The 16,577-nt window shown below is 45.4% G+C and overlaps 2 protein-coding genes across 7 annotated transcripts in view; one reads left to right on the forward strand and one right to left on the reverse strand.

Annotated features, from left to right (window-relative positions):
* Positions 1 to 4,263: 4,263 nt before the first annotated feature.
* On the forward strand, positions 4,264 to 8,293 carry LOC115645240 (elongation factor 1-alpha-like). The gene is made up of 7 exons (XM_030549613.1): positions 4,264 to 4,409; positions 4,551 to 4,730; positions 5,546 to 5,842; positions 6,194 to 6,344; positions 6,666 to 6,922; positions 7,290 to 7,524; positions 7,968 to 8,293. The coding sequence occupies exons 1-7, from the start codon at positions 4,287 to 4,289 to the stop codon at positions 8,084 to 8,086; spliced, it is 1,362 nt and encodes a 453-aa protein (XP_030405473.1). The 5' UTR covers positions 4,264 to 4,286; the 3' UTR covers positions 8,087 to 8,293.
* A 3,393-nt stretch (positions 8,294 to 11,686) lies between these two features.
* The window catches only part of ASAP1 (ArfGAP with SH3 domain, ankyrin repeat and PH domain 1), a 376,577-nt gene continuing 371,686 nt past the window's right edge, over positions 11,687 to 16,577 (reverse strand). For all 6 annotated transcript variants that reach the window (XM_030553834.1, XM_030553836.1, XM_030553832.1 and 3 more), the window contains one exon: positions 11,687 to 15,010. In XM_030553834.1, coding sequence (XP_030409694.1) covers positions 14,936 to 15,010 — 75 coding nt within the window. In that variant the 3' untranslated portion in view covers positions 11,687 to 14,935. The remainder of the gene's footprint in view (positions 15,011 to 16,577) is intronic.

The raw sequence follows: 16,577 nt of genomic DNA on the forward strand, positions 1-16,577 counted from the left end.
AGAGTGTTTAGCAGATCTGAAAATGAGGCTCTAAGCATCCCTTGAAGGTGGTTCTTGTGAATGTTTATGGGACCACCAAGTCATACATGTAATGAAATAGTAGCACTGCCTGTCATGGATTCCAGCTTCTCTCATTACCTGTCAGGCTACATGCTTGCAGGAGTTAATACCCAGTGAGCAGAATGGGGTTGAAATAAACCCCACCTTTCAGACTCTTAAGTGCACAGCTAATTTTATGGAGATAGGCTCCCATCTAGGAGAAACCTTAAGCATGTGATTAAGTTCATCCCTATTAAACAAAACACTTAAGTTTGTGCTCAACTTTAAATGTGCTTAAATCCCACTGAAATCAATGGTACATAAACTCATGCCTAAATAGAAGCATTCACTTAAGTATTTACTGAATCGGGATCAATAGCTGAGTCAGAGATTGAACTCAATGGTATTCCTCAGCTGTATTAAATTTGTCCCAGGTGTAAGTGTTTGCAGGATCAGAGCAGAAGGCAATCAGAGGTTTAGTGCTGGCTTTACAGAGCAGCGTTAGAGACTCAATTGGCTGGTTTTGCTGTTCACAGGGCTCGAGCTATAAATGTCAAGTCTTTTTTTGCATGCTTGAGTATTACTGCCTTAGCACCAAGCCAGAGTACAGGACTGGTATAAGTAAATGCTACAAGTGAAACCACAACTGAAAAGGAAGGATCACGTGATAGACACATTAACACACAGGGGTTAGTGCCTGCATACAGGCAGTCACCAATTGAGACACTATCAACTGCAACCTGCAGTTTTAATTTTTCTTCTCATTTATTATACCCTCTTGAAAGCTTTTCTATTAAAGAAATATTACCAGCCCCCCTGGCTTTTCCTCTCTCTTCTGGCAGCAGAAGTCAGGGTAGCTCTGTACAGCTTGTGTCCTCCAGCACAATGGCTGATGTAACCAGGATCACACAGAGCTCTAGAAATCCAGGAGAATTCTATCATGTCACCCTTCCTCGTGGAGCTGCACTTTGCTTCTTAAACAGTCCCACTGATACAAATGGGAGCCACAGATGACTCCTTGTGAGTATGTGTGGCAGAATCAGGCCCCTAGTTTGTTAATTCATTGTAGCAGATAAAAGATCATGAAACCGTAGCATTGTGGGAACAGCAAAGAAACAACCTGGCACCAAAATATTTCTCAATTCTGCAAACACTTATGCACGCGCTTAATTGTAGGTACATGAGTATTTCCATTGACTTCAGTGGGACCACTCCTGTGTTTAAAGTTCAAGGTTCGCAGGACATGTTGGATATTCTTTTCTGCATACAAAATAAAACCAAGTTCTTAATGGTAGTTAAGAACTTCATGGTACTCACCCCATGCCACTCCCCAACCAAGAACAGTGATGTCAGACCCCAGCATCTTATTCTGATGCCAGTTTCGTAATAAAACAACAACACTCAGAGGCCTTGATCAGGATTGGGGCTCTATTGTGCTAGGCAGAGCACACACATATGCTAATAGACAGTCCCTGCTCTGAAGAGTTTACAATGTTAGGCCTTGATCCAGCAAACCCTGATGCAACTTTATATAAGACAAGATACAGGAGGACATAACCAATCTTGTGAGAGCAGAATAGGCTTACAGAGACAGGAATGTGTGGTTAGAAACACTATGTTCACTGTGAGTTGGTTTCAAGTCATTTAAAGAGATTTTTAAGAAGCATTAACAATATATGAACAAAAATAGCAGCTATAAGTAATACCTAGATTGTAAAGTCTTTGAGGTACAGCGCTGTCCTCTTATAAGTCTGTAAAGTGCCCTGCACACACCTAGTGCTATATAAATTATGCAATAATTTTTTTTTAACATGGATAAGGCTACATTTTTCTCTAATCTTCTCCGACCATTTTGCTGAAACTTTCCAAAAACAGTTCAACCTGAGGCAGATATCTGGTATGGAAAATTTCAGCCAAACAGTTAAAGTTTGGCAAAGCTATGTACAAGTGAAAACAGGGTCTTCTAAAGGAAAGTGTTAAGGAACCTTAGCTATGAATGTTACTACCAGTGCTGCCTAAATAAGGATAATTTACATGGGCTCTGATCCTGCAATAGGTACAGCCCTTGTAGATCTCCACTGACTTCAGTGGGGTTCTGCAGTTGCCAGTATCAGCCTATGTGGATCCAATCACAGCATCAGAGGCTAAGGTTCATAGTAAATACTTTCCCACACTTGCAAACTGCCCATGTATCATTCCTATATGGCCCCTTTCACCATAGCATCCGAGCTCATAATCATGAATGGACTTATTCTCACAACTCCTCTGTGAAGTAAGGAAGAAATATTGTTCCAATTTTACAGATGTGACCTGAGGCAGAGAAGCTAAGGCTTAGATTTGCAAAGGAACCTCACTCCCATGGATTGCAATGCCAATTAAGGACATAAATAGCTTTGAAAATCTTGTTTACTGTCACACTAGAGGGAACTGAACCTGTCTTCCAAGTTCTAGCACAGTGCCCTAACCACTGGACTATCCTGCTACATGATCAGCTTGCAGTATCAGTACCTTGGCTATGATAATTAAAGGGTCTAAGGAGAAAGGACTGTACTTGATGCTTCCTTAGTTTACTCAGTTATATTACTTTGATATCATTCGCATTACGGTAGCAGCCAGGAGCCCTAATCATGGACCAGGACCACCTTGTGCTAGGTGCTGTACAACACAGAACAAACATAGGATCCCTGCCCCAAAGAGCCAGCAATCTATATAAATATTAGCAGTAGATTGTATGTAAAATGTGTAAGAAAGACACAGTCATGCTAAAATGACATTTTAAGAAACCCCTTACTCATGTTAGAGCTTTAACATTACAATATGTTTCCAATCTAGTCTACTTCCCATCTCGTATGCTCTTTATTTCATATTGGACTTTCATTGTCTCCAGTTTGGAAAATGAGAATAGGGGTGTCTGTTGTTCTTTAGGCCCCAATTCTGCAATCAGTTCCATGCTGACAGACCCATATCTCCACTCTAGGGCCCAGTGACACAGAAGGGTAGGAACAGGACCTTTGTTGTGTTCATCTTCTAGGTCTATGCATTAGCACACTGCACCTATGATTGGTGGCAAACAGTGCAGGGGACTATTGAAATCCACTGACAAACCATCTTTATTAAAAGGGTAAAAATATCCCAGGAACTGGGCTCCATGATTTTTAAAAAATGTAAATGTTGGGCTGAAATTATGTCACTTTAATACCAGAAAGAACACAGGGCAATGCCTTAATATGGTTATAGTGAAGAAAGTACTCTAGCAAATACCCAAGGAAGAGTCTGACTTTCCATGAAATTCTAGCCTCCTCTGACTGAAAATCAATTACGGACTGGATCAGTGGGCTTTGGAAGATTCAATTTCTTTTAGTTAATTATAATGATGACATCTACAGATGTCAGGAGGTCAGACTAGACCAGGGGTAGGCATCCTATGGCACGGGTGCCGAAGGCGGCATGCAAGCTGATTTTCAGTGGCACTCACACTGCCTGGGTCCTGGCCACCGGTCTGGGGGGCTCTGCACTTCAATTTAGTTTTGAATGAAACTTCTTAAATGTGTTAAAAACCTTATTTACTTTACATACAACCATAGTTTAGTAACATCTTATCGACTTATAGAAAGAGACCTTCTAAAAACGTTACAATGTATTACCAGCACGCAAAACCTTAAATGAGAGTGAATAACTGAAGACTGGGCACCCCACTTCTGAAAGGTTGCCAACCCATGGACTGGATAATCATGATGGTCCATCCCTTCAGGCCCTAAAATCTCTGAGAGGACAGCAGGAACCGCCAGTGATCATGGGGGAGGGAGACTCAGCTAACCTGGAAAAATCCCCCGTGAAGTTGCCTGTGAGAAGAAGATCCAGTTATTCTCTTTGGGAACAAAGACAAGGGCAGCTATTACCTGGGGCCAGCTTGGCAGGGTTTGAGCTGCTTTTCTCTTTTAAGTAACTTTCCAGGTACATGCTCGCCCCGGAGCACTAGCCCAACAGGGGGACAGCAGCCTTGCACCCTGGCGGGAAGCTGCCCTCTGGGCAGAGGCAGCAGCAGCACAACACAGGGCGTCAGAGGGGCCTGAGAGCCCAGCGGTGCCTGAAACGCTGCTGCGGCCCTGAGGGGGGCGGCCTGGCCCAGCAGGTGCGGACCCGCGCCCATCAGCGCGCCCTATAAAGGCGGAGCCAGGGGCAGAGGCGCCTCCAACGATCGCGGGAGAATGGGGGAGCCGGAGCCAGAGCCGGTTCGCAAGATCCACATGAACATCGTGATCATCGGCCACGTGGACTCGGGTAAATCCACCACCACTGGCCACCTCATCTACCAGTGCGGGGGGCTGGAGCCCCGGCTGCTGGAGAAGCTGGAGGCCGCGGCTAGCCAGGTACACTTGCCCCCTTCTGGCCCCATTGCGGGGTCGCCCTTCCCCGGCGCACGGAGCCCCCAGCGGCGCGGCTGCAGGCCCGGGGGCTGAGCGGTCCGTCCCCCCGCGCCCTGACCGCCGCGCCGCGCTGCTCGCCCGCAGGTGGGGAAAGGCTCCTTCAAGTTCGCCTGGGTGCTGGACAAGCTGAAGGTGGAGCGGGAGCGGGGCATCACCATCGACATCTCGCTGTGGAAGTTCCACACGCGCCGCTTCTCCATCACCATCATCGACGCGCCGGGCCACCGCGACTTCATCAAGAACATGCTGACCGGCACCTCCCAGGTAGCGGGGCCCGGCTGCCGGGCCCCTCCCTCGCCCCGGGGGCGGTACGGCAGGTGCCCCCGGCGGAGGAGCGGCCCCAGCCTGCCCCGGGCTGAGCTGGGGGCGGTGTTAGAGGGGCTGGGCGGGTTCCAGCCGCACCGGGCACACGGAGCGGCCCCGATCCGGGCCCAGCTGGGGCTGGGCGGGTTGCAGCCCCGCCGGGCGCACGGAGCGGCCCTGATCCTGCCTCGGGCCCGGGCTCAGCTGGGGGCGGTGTTAGAGGGGCTGGGCGGGTTCCAGCCGCACCGGGCACACGGAGCGGCCCCGATCCGGGCCCGGGCCCAGCTCGGGCTGGGCGGGTTGCAGCCCCACTGGGCGCAGGGAGCGGCCCCGATCCGGGCCCAACTGGGGCTGGGCGGGTTGCAGCCCAGCCGGGCGCACGGAGCGGCCCCGATCCTGCCCCAGGCTGAGCTGGGGGCTGGGCGGGTTGCAGCCCCGCCGGGCGCGCGGTGCGGCCCCGATCCTGCCCCGGGGGCAGTGTTACATGGGGTGGGCGGGTGGCAGCCCCGTGGGCGCATGGAGCGGCCCGATCGTGCCCTGGGCTGAGCTGGGGGCGGTGTTAGAGGGGCTGGGCGGGTTGCAGCTCCGCCGGGCGCACGGAGCGGCCCTGATCCTGCCTCGGGCCCGGGCTCAGCTGGGCCCGGGCGGGTTGCAGCCCCGCCAGGCGCACGGAGCGGCCCCGATCCGGGCCCGGGCTGAGCTGGGGCTGGGCGGGCTGCAGCCCCGCGGGGCGCACGGAGCGACCCCCGCCCTCACACGGCCCCTCTCTGCCCCAGGCGGACGCCGCGGTGCTGATGGTCTCGGCCGCGCCCGGGGAGTTTGAGGCCGGCGTGTCCCGGCAGGGGCAGACCCGCGAGCACGCCCTGCTGGCCTATACCCTGGGCGTCAAGCAGCTGCTGCTCTGCGTCAACAAGATGGACCTGACCGAGCCGCCCTACAGCCAGCGGCGCTTCGAGGAGGTGGTGCGGGGCGTCAGCCTCTACCTGCGCAGGATCGGCTACAGCCCGGCCGCGGTGCCCTGCGTGCCGGTGTCCGGCTGGGCCGGCGAGAACGTCACCCTGCCCAGCCCCAAGGTGGGGGATCCATAGCGGGAGGGAGCTCAGGGCAGCAGCTGCTGGTGGGAGGGAGCCATGTGGCTCAGTTCCGCGCAGGGGCTGCTCCCTTCCAGCAGAGCTCGGGGCCCTCTGCCATGCCCAGTGGGTAGGAGGGAAGGAGCTGGGCTCTGCTTCCTGGGCCAGAGGTGCCACGCAATTGGAGCTGTGGATGGTGAGGTGAAGTGCTGAGTGCTGCAGCCATGTGGGGAAGGGACAAGCCCTATGGGCACCCTTTAGGGTGAGTCCAGGGGGAACAGCCGTTCTGCTGGGGCTAACAGCCAGACCTCGGGTCCCAGCCCCATGCTGGATCTCCTTGGCTTCCCCCTGCAGATGCCGTGGTTCAAAGGCTGGAAGGTCAAACGGAAGGAAGGCTTTGGGAAGGGGCAGACACTCCTGGAAGCACTAGATTCTCTCCTGCCTCCTGTGCGGCCCAGTAACAAACCCCTAAGGGTGCCTCTGCAGGATGTCTACAAGATCGGAGGTCAGTCCAGGCAGGAATGGGACCTGGGATATGCTGATCTACAGCTGGGTTCTGTAAGGGGGGTCTCTGAGATGATTGACTGGTCCTCTGGGGGCAGGGCCCAGATCCTACATAAAGCATACTGGGTGATGGTCTCTTCACTAATCAAGGCCAGAATAGCAAAGGCTCAACTTCATGAAGGAAACACTTCTGAGGGGACTCTCCCTCCATCATCCTTGGCAGGATACTCCACCCTCCTTCAAACTAACTGGTCTGCTTGCTGTGTTGGTTATGGGCTTTCCACAGTCAGCTCTGACTTGGTCTTCCCTTGTCTCCTCCCAGGAATTGGCACAGTACCAGTGGGAAAGATAGAGACAGGCATCCTCAAGCCAGGCATGAACATCTCCTTTGCTCCTGCAAACCTCTCAGCAGAAGTCAGAACCATTGAAATGCACCATGAGCCACTGCAGGTGGCTTTTCCTGGTTACAATGTGGGCTTCAACATAAAGAACATTGCAGTCAAGAACTTGAGACGGGGCCATGTAGCTGGCAACTCCAGGAGTGACCCCCCAACAGCAGCAGCCCACTTCACTGCTCAGGTGCAGAGACTTGCTTCTGTGGGGCTTACATGGTTCATAGGGTGTTGGCCTCTCGTGTGTGCAGCAGGGAGGCCACAGTTCTTGCGGGGGTGTGACCTTTGGTAGCACCATTGGCAGGTTTGGAATGGTGTGGGGAGAAGGTTAGGGGAGTCGGACTGGACTCTGCAGAATATAGTAATTACTACAGACACTCCTCCCCAGTGTTGGTGTCTGTTGGCTTAGGCAGCTTCTAGCAGTATCTGGTGCCCAAATTTGAGGGCACTGCTCTCCATAAATGTCTGGGCATTTAAAACAGCAATGAGAGGGTTAGGGAACTCTTAAAGCACAGATCCTCTGTTCATGGAACAAACACCTCTGTTGATCCTAGGTGATCATCCTGAATCATCCTGGCTTTATCAAGGCTGGCTACTCCCCAGTGGTAGACTGTCACACTGCTCATGTCACCTGCCAGTTTGCTGAGCTCTTTGAGAAGATTGACCGTCGATCTGGGGAGAAGCTGGAGGACAATCCTTCCGTGCTGAAGTCTGGAGACTCTGCTACTGTCAGACTTGTACCTAAGAAGCCTCTGTGTGTGGAGAGGTTTTTTGACTATCCCCCTTTAGGCAAGTGTCTGAAGTCAAGTCCGCTCTACCTATTTGCTACTAATCACATACACAGGATGTGATGAGTCACCTTAGCTAAACCCTAGGAGCTTCCATTTCCATTGTCTGTTTATCATGGTATTTTGATGGACTGAGCAGGGAAGTAGAAGCTGACTGTAAACTGCAGACTTCAGCTAAGCAACCTAAATAAACAGACTGTTACTGCACTAAAGGTGGCCTAGCAGCCTGAACTGCTTGAATTGTAACACTTGGGGCCTAGTCCATGACTGGACTCCATTGGTTAATACTGTCCAAAGATGGTCCCTACCCCAAAGAACTTAAACCTCATAAGATGACAGATGGGAGTAGGGGGCTGGAGGAAGTACAAAGTGACTGCATGAATATAAACAGTAGTACCACTTACTTGGTTTGAAAGGCAACTAAAATATTTAACTTCATTTCAGGTCGCTTTGCAGCTCGGGACTTGAAGCAGACTGTTGCAGTTGGAGTCATCAAATCTGTGGAAAAGAAGCCTGTGGGTGTCACTAGAAAACAGGCGCAGAAAGCTCTGCTTATTAAGTGAAATGGGTTCCTTTTTTTGTTTTTGCTTAAAGCCAATTTAATTGAAAGATACCTTTAATGTAATAAGGTTAATTTGAGATGGACTTCTTGTTTTGCTTAACTCCAAATTGGGATGATTGTTTGTTTTTTATGGTTTGGTTCAGAGCCAGCAACGTTATTTGAACATTAAAAGCCTCTTCATCTCAGAGGCCTGCATCTAGTTTAATAAAGAAATCACTTGAGACACAACATGGTGCCTCTTTCCTTATTTTAAGCTTCTAGAAAAATGTCTCCACTCCAGTATCCTTTAGGGTTCTCTTTCAAAAGTCTTCCTTAATTTTAATCTTGAAGAGACCAAACTCTTACTCCTGCCCTCCTCTAGTGTCAAATGCCAGTGAAACTGAAGCAGCCTAACAAGGTATTACTGTACCTTTTACAAGCAACACTTTGTTTAGTATCCCTTCTAATTACTGATATTCCTTAACTAAAGTCCAGCCTATAGTTCTCACTAATGGTGTACTATGGCTTAGGTCAGAGGTCCCCAAGGTGTGAAGCATGCTCCTGAGGAGAAGTATGCAGGGCATGTGTGGTATGGCAGTCTAGGCCAGTCCCCAAAGGGGGAGGGGAAGGAGCACTGCCCTGACCCTAGTTTTGGCATGTCTCTTCCTGGCTGGTGGTGGACCCACACATGGCTGCCAGCCCCCACTGCAGCCCTACTCCTGGCCCCACAACCCCTGTCTGCATCCACCCACAGCTAGTCCCTGGCCCTGGGGTGGGGGCAAGGCATGACCTTCAAGTTTGGGCCGGCTGGCTTAGGTGTTCTTGGAATAAATAGGCAAAATATCTTTGTGTTACAAGTCTAGCAGCTTTAGTTTACCTGTGATTAGAGTTAATTTTTCACAGCTGTTAACCTAAGATAACTGTCTTCAACTTGTGCACCTTTGTTACAAGCTTACTTGATAAAGATAGGCACCTGTGGCTAGACTAATCCTCCACTCTTGGCTAGGAAGCTATATCTGGGATTGTGGCCTAGTCTTGCAAGGGGGCTTTTCTGATGGGGCAGGAGAACAGTTAAGACTTTGTAGGTGCTGATCTGATAAATGGAATCTTCTAAACTGTCTACAAATGCAGACAAGTTTAAAATGCTTGCAGTCAAACTTTACTGATGAGCCTAAGTGAAATAGGAGTAAAAAGTAGAGGGGTGGTTCTGGTCAATTTGCAGTTCCTAGACCAGCTGCCATTTGTCCTGTAATCATGTACATTAGGTTAGTACTAGCGCACAACTGGTTTAATCTCTTGTTTGTGACAGGTGCAAGGAAGTAAAATTATGCTAACAGCTGTTTACAAAGTGTTAATGTTTAGCTTCAATATCTCAACTTCAAGTCACCAGCAAAGTCCACTGGTATAAGTTCCCACTAACTGTGCTTATCACACATACTCTAGGAACAAAATCTTGAACTAGTCAACCCTTAAGCTTTAAGCCTGTGGTGGTGCAATACTAGCAACTTCTACACTATCCTGAACCTGTAGCCTTGTTAGAATGTACGGCCCAGCAGTCTCAGGGCCTCTCCAGTGTTTTGCAGTATAACAATGTTGGTGTATTTTAAGAAGACTTACATGTCACAAATTAGTGTCCAGTAGTCAGTGCATTTTTAGTTAGGGCTTAGATATATCTATCCACTAATTAACAGTATTCATGTTTCCTGAAGTTGAAGGATGATTAGTGCTCACTGTGCACATGCACAGCAGGTCTTTAAACACTTGAGGGCTCTCCCTCAAGTGCACTTCATGGACATACTTTCTTCTTGTTCTAACTCGGCCATTTGAAATGTAGCATATGACTGACTACTTTGGGGGAAGTGGCTTGAAGGATTTATTTTCTTACTGAGCAGCCTCCACTATTGAATTGCAAACTTTTAACCCTTTATCTTTCAGTAGCTAATCTGTCCAATAGGCTTTAAGTGAATACAGTAAATATTAAGGATTAGATTTAGTCTATATTTATAGCAGGCTTACTGCTCAGCATGCGAACCTAGTCACTGATTGCTACTGATCAGCCAATCATTGTTCAGCTTAAAGCTTCCATTTTCTTTGCTGGTATTGAAAGGGCAAGCAGATCATACAAATCTGAACAGCAGCCTGAGGAATTTGAGTGAACAAATATTCACTTTCTTGTGCAAGGAGAGGGCAGGCCTACTTAAAACATTTGAGCTCTAAGCAGGAAACTGCCTGTACTTTTTTGCTGAAGGAGGATTCAAAGACCCTCTACACCATCTGTCAAAAACTAACTGTTCTTGAATTGGAAACCTCATGTTGTGCACACCCTGTTTTGTTTTGGCCAAGGTATGGGAGGGATACTGGAATTATGACTGTTTAAAATTTTGTTAAAATACCTATGAACTCAAGAGCCCAAACTATTAGCACAAGTCGTGAAAGAGTCAAACACTGCTTTCCTTTAACTCAAAGGATGAGAGAATGTCAACCTCACTGTGAACAGGTCAGGGAAGTAGCAATTCAAGGCTATTAAAAGGAAATGTCTTATATGGGATATCAGTAAGACCAAGATATCAGTGCAAAGATAGTGTATGTTTATATGGATAACAAATGTCCAGAGTTACAGTAAATATTGAACAAAAATTTTGCAAAAATCATGTTGCCAGGTGTAGTCTCTCACATTATTGAGGGTTAGAAGGGATTTTTTTCCCTATGGGCAGGTTATCCCATAATTACTTGCTGCAGAGGTTCTTGCATCTTTCTCTGAAGTAATGAGTTACTGGCCACTATTAGGATAATTGGAGCACAGGAATCACCATACAGCCTCAACCCAATTTACCTAATGAATCTGATCTCTCAGGTTGGGAAAAAAAACAGAAAAAAAAATCCATTCTTTTGTATAGATGGAAGAAAAGTGATTTTTTTCCCTTTGCAAGTCACCTTTACTGTGGATTCATAACCAATTACTTCCCTTTGAATCCTAGCAACCGCTCCATCCCCCTGCCCAAACCTCTCTAATATCACTGAAGTACTGTTTAACAGGGGGCTTTTCCCAGTGCATTACAGAATCTAAAGATAGAGAGGCAATAGATACAACACCAGAAGTTCCATAGTAGTTGGGTTTCCCTGCTAAAATAATCAGCTATGAAATAGTTAAAAATAATTTAAATGACTGCTGGGCTCCAGATATCAATGTGACCCAGTATCTCTGAAAGAGCTATGAACTTTCAGTCTATCTGCAGCCACAGAAAGATAGCACTCTGTTAGGGCACATTTTGAATTTTTTTCTTTACAATCAGAAGGGCTAGTCATTTTTTAAAATATTAACACTTTATTCTGCAGAAGCTGATTGGGCCATCAGAGAAGCTTAATTCCATGCAGGAAAGAATGAGTGTATTTTGATACTAGCACATAGTAGCTAAAAGTTTTAGGATAAAACTAAGTGCAGTCATATTTCACAAATAGGTTACACATACACATGTATTATCAACTTAATGAATACTTATATTGATAATTCAGCGCTCTACTCAATAGCTTAAAATGAGTTCTCTCTCAAAAGCCACCTACGTGAGATGTAGACGTTCCTCCTACAGGAGATTCCAACTGACAAAAGGGCCTTGTTCAGATGTCTGGGATCAACTGAATACATTTATTTCAAAGCAATTTTAAATATTAAAAAAGTAGAAATTAACACATACAGTACTCAAAAACTGTCACATTTAAATACATGTGAATAGACAAGTGTACTGATGTTTGATCTTAACATTCAAATGAAAAGTCAAAATTTTAACTACTGGCACTACCAAATCTGATTTCTATACAACATGTTGATGTATTATGTAATAAAAAAAATAAATAGCAATTGCTGTTCAACAGTAAAATAAGACATCATTTGCAGAACATCCTCATCCCAGGGGAAAAAAAAACTAATTATTAGCTATTTGTCTATAAAGATCTAAACTTTCCAAATACTATTTCATGTACAAAATTGCAGATAGTGGCTCATTGAGTTTAAATATATTGTACTTAAACTCAATTGATATAACACACAATGAATTTTAGATGTCCTATGACCCACAATAAGCTAGAACAAACAGAACCCTTGTTCCTGATGGAACTAATCTCATTTTAACAATGCCTATGTATACTACTGCAGAGAGTGTACAAAAGAATAGACATTTGCTTCTACATCATTTTACATGTCTAGGTTTTCCTTATGTGTTTAGCTTTTACAAGATTATTTTTAGATCACTTAAAAATACACTTGACCACAAAAGTGAATAGTTTTTCTTTGTTTAATGCAACTTAAAACATTGTATTAATGGATAAAATGGAATGCTAAATAAACTCAGGTCTTGACTGCTCTCCATTAAAAAAACAGTACAAGTCTGAAATACTGATACTGATAACACTGTGGATTAGATGTGAACAGGCTCACTCACCGGTGTATTTGTTTTTTAATACACTTTTGTCATGACACTGATAAAGCAATAGTTTAAAAGCCACTTTCCAGTAACAGTTGATAAATATTTTGGAATATTTTTTTCATGCAAGGTTTATTTGATATTTAAAGTTCTCATAACCATATAAATAGAATTAAATATTCACTGACTACAGCCTTGTAAAACTACACTAAAAATGAAAACTTTCAGAAGGTTTTTTTGAGTTGTGCTTTTATGAAATGAAAAATTGTCCTATGTAGCAAGACCGTCTGCTGTAAAATATTAGTAATATGTACTGTTGCCAAAGTAACATTTTAAGCAATATAATACCAGTCCTACATATGAAAAATCATAGAACCTGATCAATACAGTTATCTGATCACAGACAATTTTATTCTGTTCCAAAATTAAAAATGATATAGAAAATGAAGTCAATTAATGTTTTTAATAATACATTAAATGTTGTGATTAGAAAAAAAGGAGACTAAGTGAATTCACTGCAAGGAATGTGTTTTTCACTAATGCAATTTTATAACAACTTTGACGCTACCAGAAGTCAAGCGCATTCTTCCAAAGACTTATTAGAAATTAATTTTATGGTAATGTGTTTGTTGGCTGGTGCTTGGAGTTAAGACTATGAAATACAAAGACAGTTTAATGAAGACAGTTAATATACAGCTTGATACTAGTGATTAGTTTCTATAATTAATAGCCTGACAAACTGCATGAAAGGTCAACCTTTCACTCCGATTTCCTAAACAATTTTTTATACTGTAATAGTTTAAATTTATCCAGACAGTAACACTGAGGAAATTTTACACTCGTTAATTATAACCTTCAGCAAAGCTGAAGACATTTTTTTAAAATAAGTGATTTTCAAAGACAGCCAATTAGCTATAAATAAATACTGTTGCAAGCTCACATTTCAATCTGAATAGTTATCAAATTAAAATGTTCTTTTGTTCCAACTTAGCTATGTGACTACAGTACTATTCCTGTACAAAGGACAGGTTTCAAGTAAGATTCTAAATCAGTGGTTCTCAACCTGCAGGTGGCCCATCTGTGTGCTAAAGGCCCCTGGGCCGTGCGGCTGGGTCTGGGTTCCCAGCTGCCTGGCCGCCCAGTGTGGCAGAGTTTGGGCTGGTTGGCCTGGGTGGAGTTGACATCACTGGCCAGTTTTGTGTGGCAGGGGTCCGGGGCTGCTGACCAGTCCCGTACAGTCTGGGATCAAGGGCTGCTGGCTGGCCCTGCAGAGTCCTGGATCCGGAGCTTCTGCCCAGCCCTACAAACTCCAGGGCTACAGGCTGACCCCATGGGGTCTGGGATCCGGGGGCTACCCCATGGGTTTGGGGTCCGAGCTGTTGCCTGTGTGCCCAGCCACCCGGCCATGCACTGCCCAGCTCCGCACAGCAAGGTCTGGGGTCCCTGCCACCTGACCCCCTGCCCAGGACTCCACTCCTGGCCACATTCTGTGGAGGGGTCTCTGGGCAGGTGGCAGTGGGTCTGTGGGGAGTGCTGTGGTTCTCAACTTGCGGCCTAGATAACACATTTTGGGCCACATATGCGGCCCACAATGATAAACAGGTTGAGAACCACTGTTTTAAATGCATGCATAATATAAACAGTGTAATATTTTCTAGAAGTCCTTGGTTACTGAAAATTCAGTGAAAAACCTTCAGCAAATTTCACATACATATAAGGAAAGACAGTATGACTAATTTTTATCAAAATAAATTTTCAGATGGAAGTAATTTGTAACTGTCTTAAAGTGAGGTAATATCACAGGGAAACTGCAATCAGATTTTGGCATAAGTCCACATAATATAAGCATGAAATGCTGTGTGCACATCATCAAATGCTACTGCTTTTCTATAAAGTCAGTGAATATTCCTTTTGCTTTCAAACTTAAATTTAACTGAGCACTTTCTTTAATCAATACCAAAGTGGGCTTCATAGCTTTAAACTGTGTACTCTTAATTGTAGATGGGTTTTAAAGTGGGCCAAAACCATTCACTTTGAAAACAGAATCTTAACTCTGCTAATTATATAATTGAGAATACTGAGTTCTTAGGAACAGTCATTTCTACAAAGTTACATGGTTGATGGAAACCTATGTTTGGAAAGCTGGCAGTTGATACACATTTTTAACAGCATAGACAGAGATGTAAGTGCTAGATGCCAAGGATGGCTTCAGCAAACCCAATAAGGCATGCCAGGTTCCAAGGCTACCATAATACTGGCAAAGGCAGAATAACACAGTATATTTACAATACATATAATTCACCTCATGAGGTGAACCTTAAACGAATTCTTATTTTGTAACAGCAGCTATATATACAATTGTGCACAGGATTACAGGGAGGCAGCAGCCGTTAGCTTTTGCTAAAAAGCCTGTCTTGCATGAAGGATGTGCAATGCTCAAGTTTTGAATTTGATTAATCTGACAAAATGTGCACAAAGGACACCGGGAAGACTCCTTTCCTCTCTGGCTGTCCTTCCACATGGCCAATCTGCAACAAAGGATAAAAACATTGTGGGTTTCTCGCTCACTCCATATAACAAAACACTGTTCCTCCTGCATATCAGTACAAGCCTTGTGATGGTTCTTGGACATTTCACAGCATGCCATCTAACCCCTTGCCAAGGAAGCTACATTTTGATGTATGTTACTCTTCAGTATCTCCCACTGTCAAACATAGAGAGCGTTTTATTTTGTTTTATTTGGATTAATATAATCCTCTACCTTGATTACAACAATATTTGGATTTGTAAAGAGATCAATAACTGCCACCAAACATTGTTGTAACTGGGATAAATAGGGGGACAAGTTAAATGAACTAGTACAAAAGGATCACGGTTGGAATGGGAGATCTGGAAGAGTCACATATTCCACTGAAACAAACACAAAGAGGAGAGGTTCTCTTGGCTGTCAGATTAACCTATAGTTATACTGTATCTTGTAAGAGAACTGAATTAATGCTACAAACTCACTCCAGAATGAGGAATCTTGGGACTATCCTACCTTAGGAAGCCGACTGTGGATGCGAAGAGCAAAAGAGAAACCTACAAGGTGCTAAAAATGGGAAGTTACCTGGAATAATTCTATATATGTGGGTAGAAGAAATCCTAGCAAAGCATTACATACCAAACATGGAAGAGGAGCAAGTGATAAAGGACTCCTGCCTCGCCCCCCTTTGCAAGCAAATTAGAGGATCAATGATGTCTGTCACTCATGTTTACAAAAGGATCGATCCAACAAATCTCAATTACTTGGAAATGAGGGGAACAACCATACCACACACACCAAATTTGTACGGGAAACAGTTTGCAAGCGATCCATAGCATAATATACATACATAAAGAGGAATCCAAGCAGTTTCAAATCATGAATAAGTCATTATCTTGTGTGTGGACATTTCACAAACCGGAAAAAGCTGCATAATTTGTCCACTACACATAGTTTGCCCACCTCTAGTTAACAGTGTCAGAACAGCATGCCTTGATTTATCATACAGTCAGTCCTGCTTCTTTCTAGGTTAAAGATTTACCTTTTGGTTCACTGTTTCCAGAATAGTAATGTGCCTCTCACTGCTCTATAGGCTACCAAAATGGAGAGGGGTAATAGGTGAGCCCAGTGTTACCCTCTATGAAGCCAAGACTTTGAAGCAAATGGCCCAACAGCCCTCATCCCCCAATCCCAGAAGCACCAGGTGATTCACAGTCCTTCATGGAACTTCCCAGGGGAATGACCTTTTAAGGATGGTCCCAGCATCCTTCGTGAAGGAGAGACTCAGCAACCACTGCCAACAGCATCAAAAGATGGGGCAAGGGGACAAGCAGAGGCTACACCTCTCTCCAATGGTGCTAAGACTTTGGGGGCACATGGCCCCAGCAAAAGTCTTCTCTTTCCCAGCAGTACAAGGTGATGATTCATTCACAGCCTTGGGAGCCCTGATGAGGTCCACAATTCTGGAGTTTGTCAGCTGTTTTGGGGACCTGTTAGATTGACTTGGGTGTGTGTGGAGGGGTAACCGAGTAAGGAGTCAGGTAATGGGCACACCTCAGTGTAACCTTCCC

The sequence above is a fragment of the Gopherus evgoodei genome, chromosome 2 (assembly GCF_007399415.2).
Source record: "Gopherus evgoodei ecotype Sinaloan lineage chromosome 2, rGopEvg1_v1.p, whole genome shotgun sequence".
Classification (NCBI taxonomy): Eukaryota; Metazoa; Chordata; order Testudines; family Testudinidae; genus Gopherus; species Gopherus evgoodei.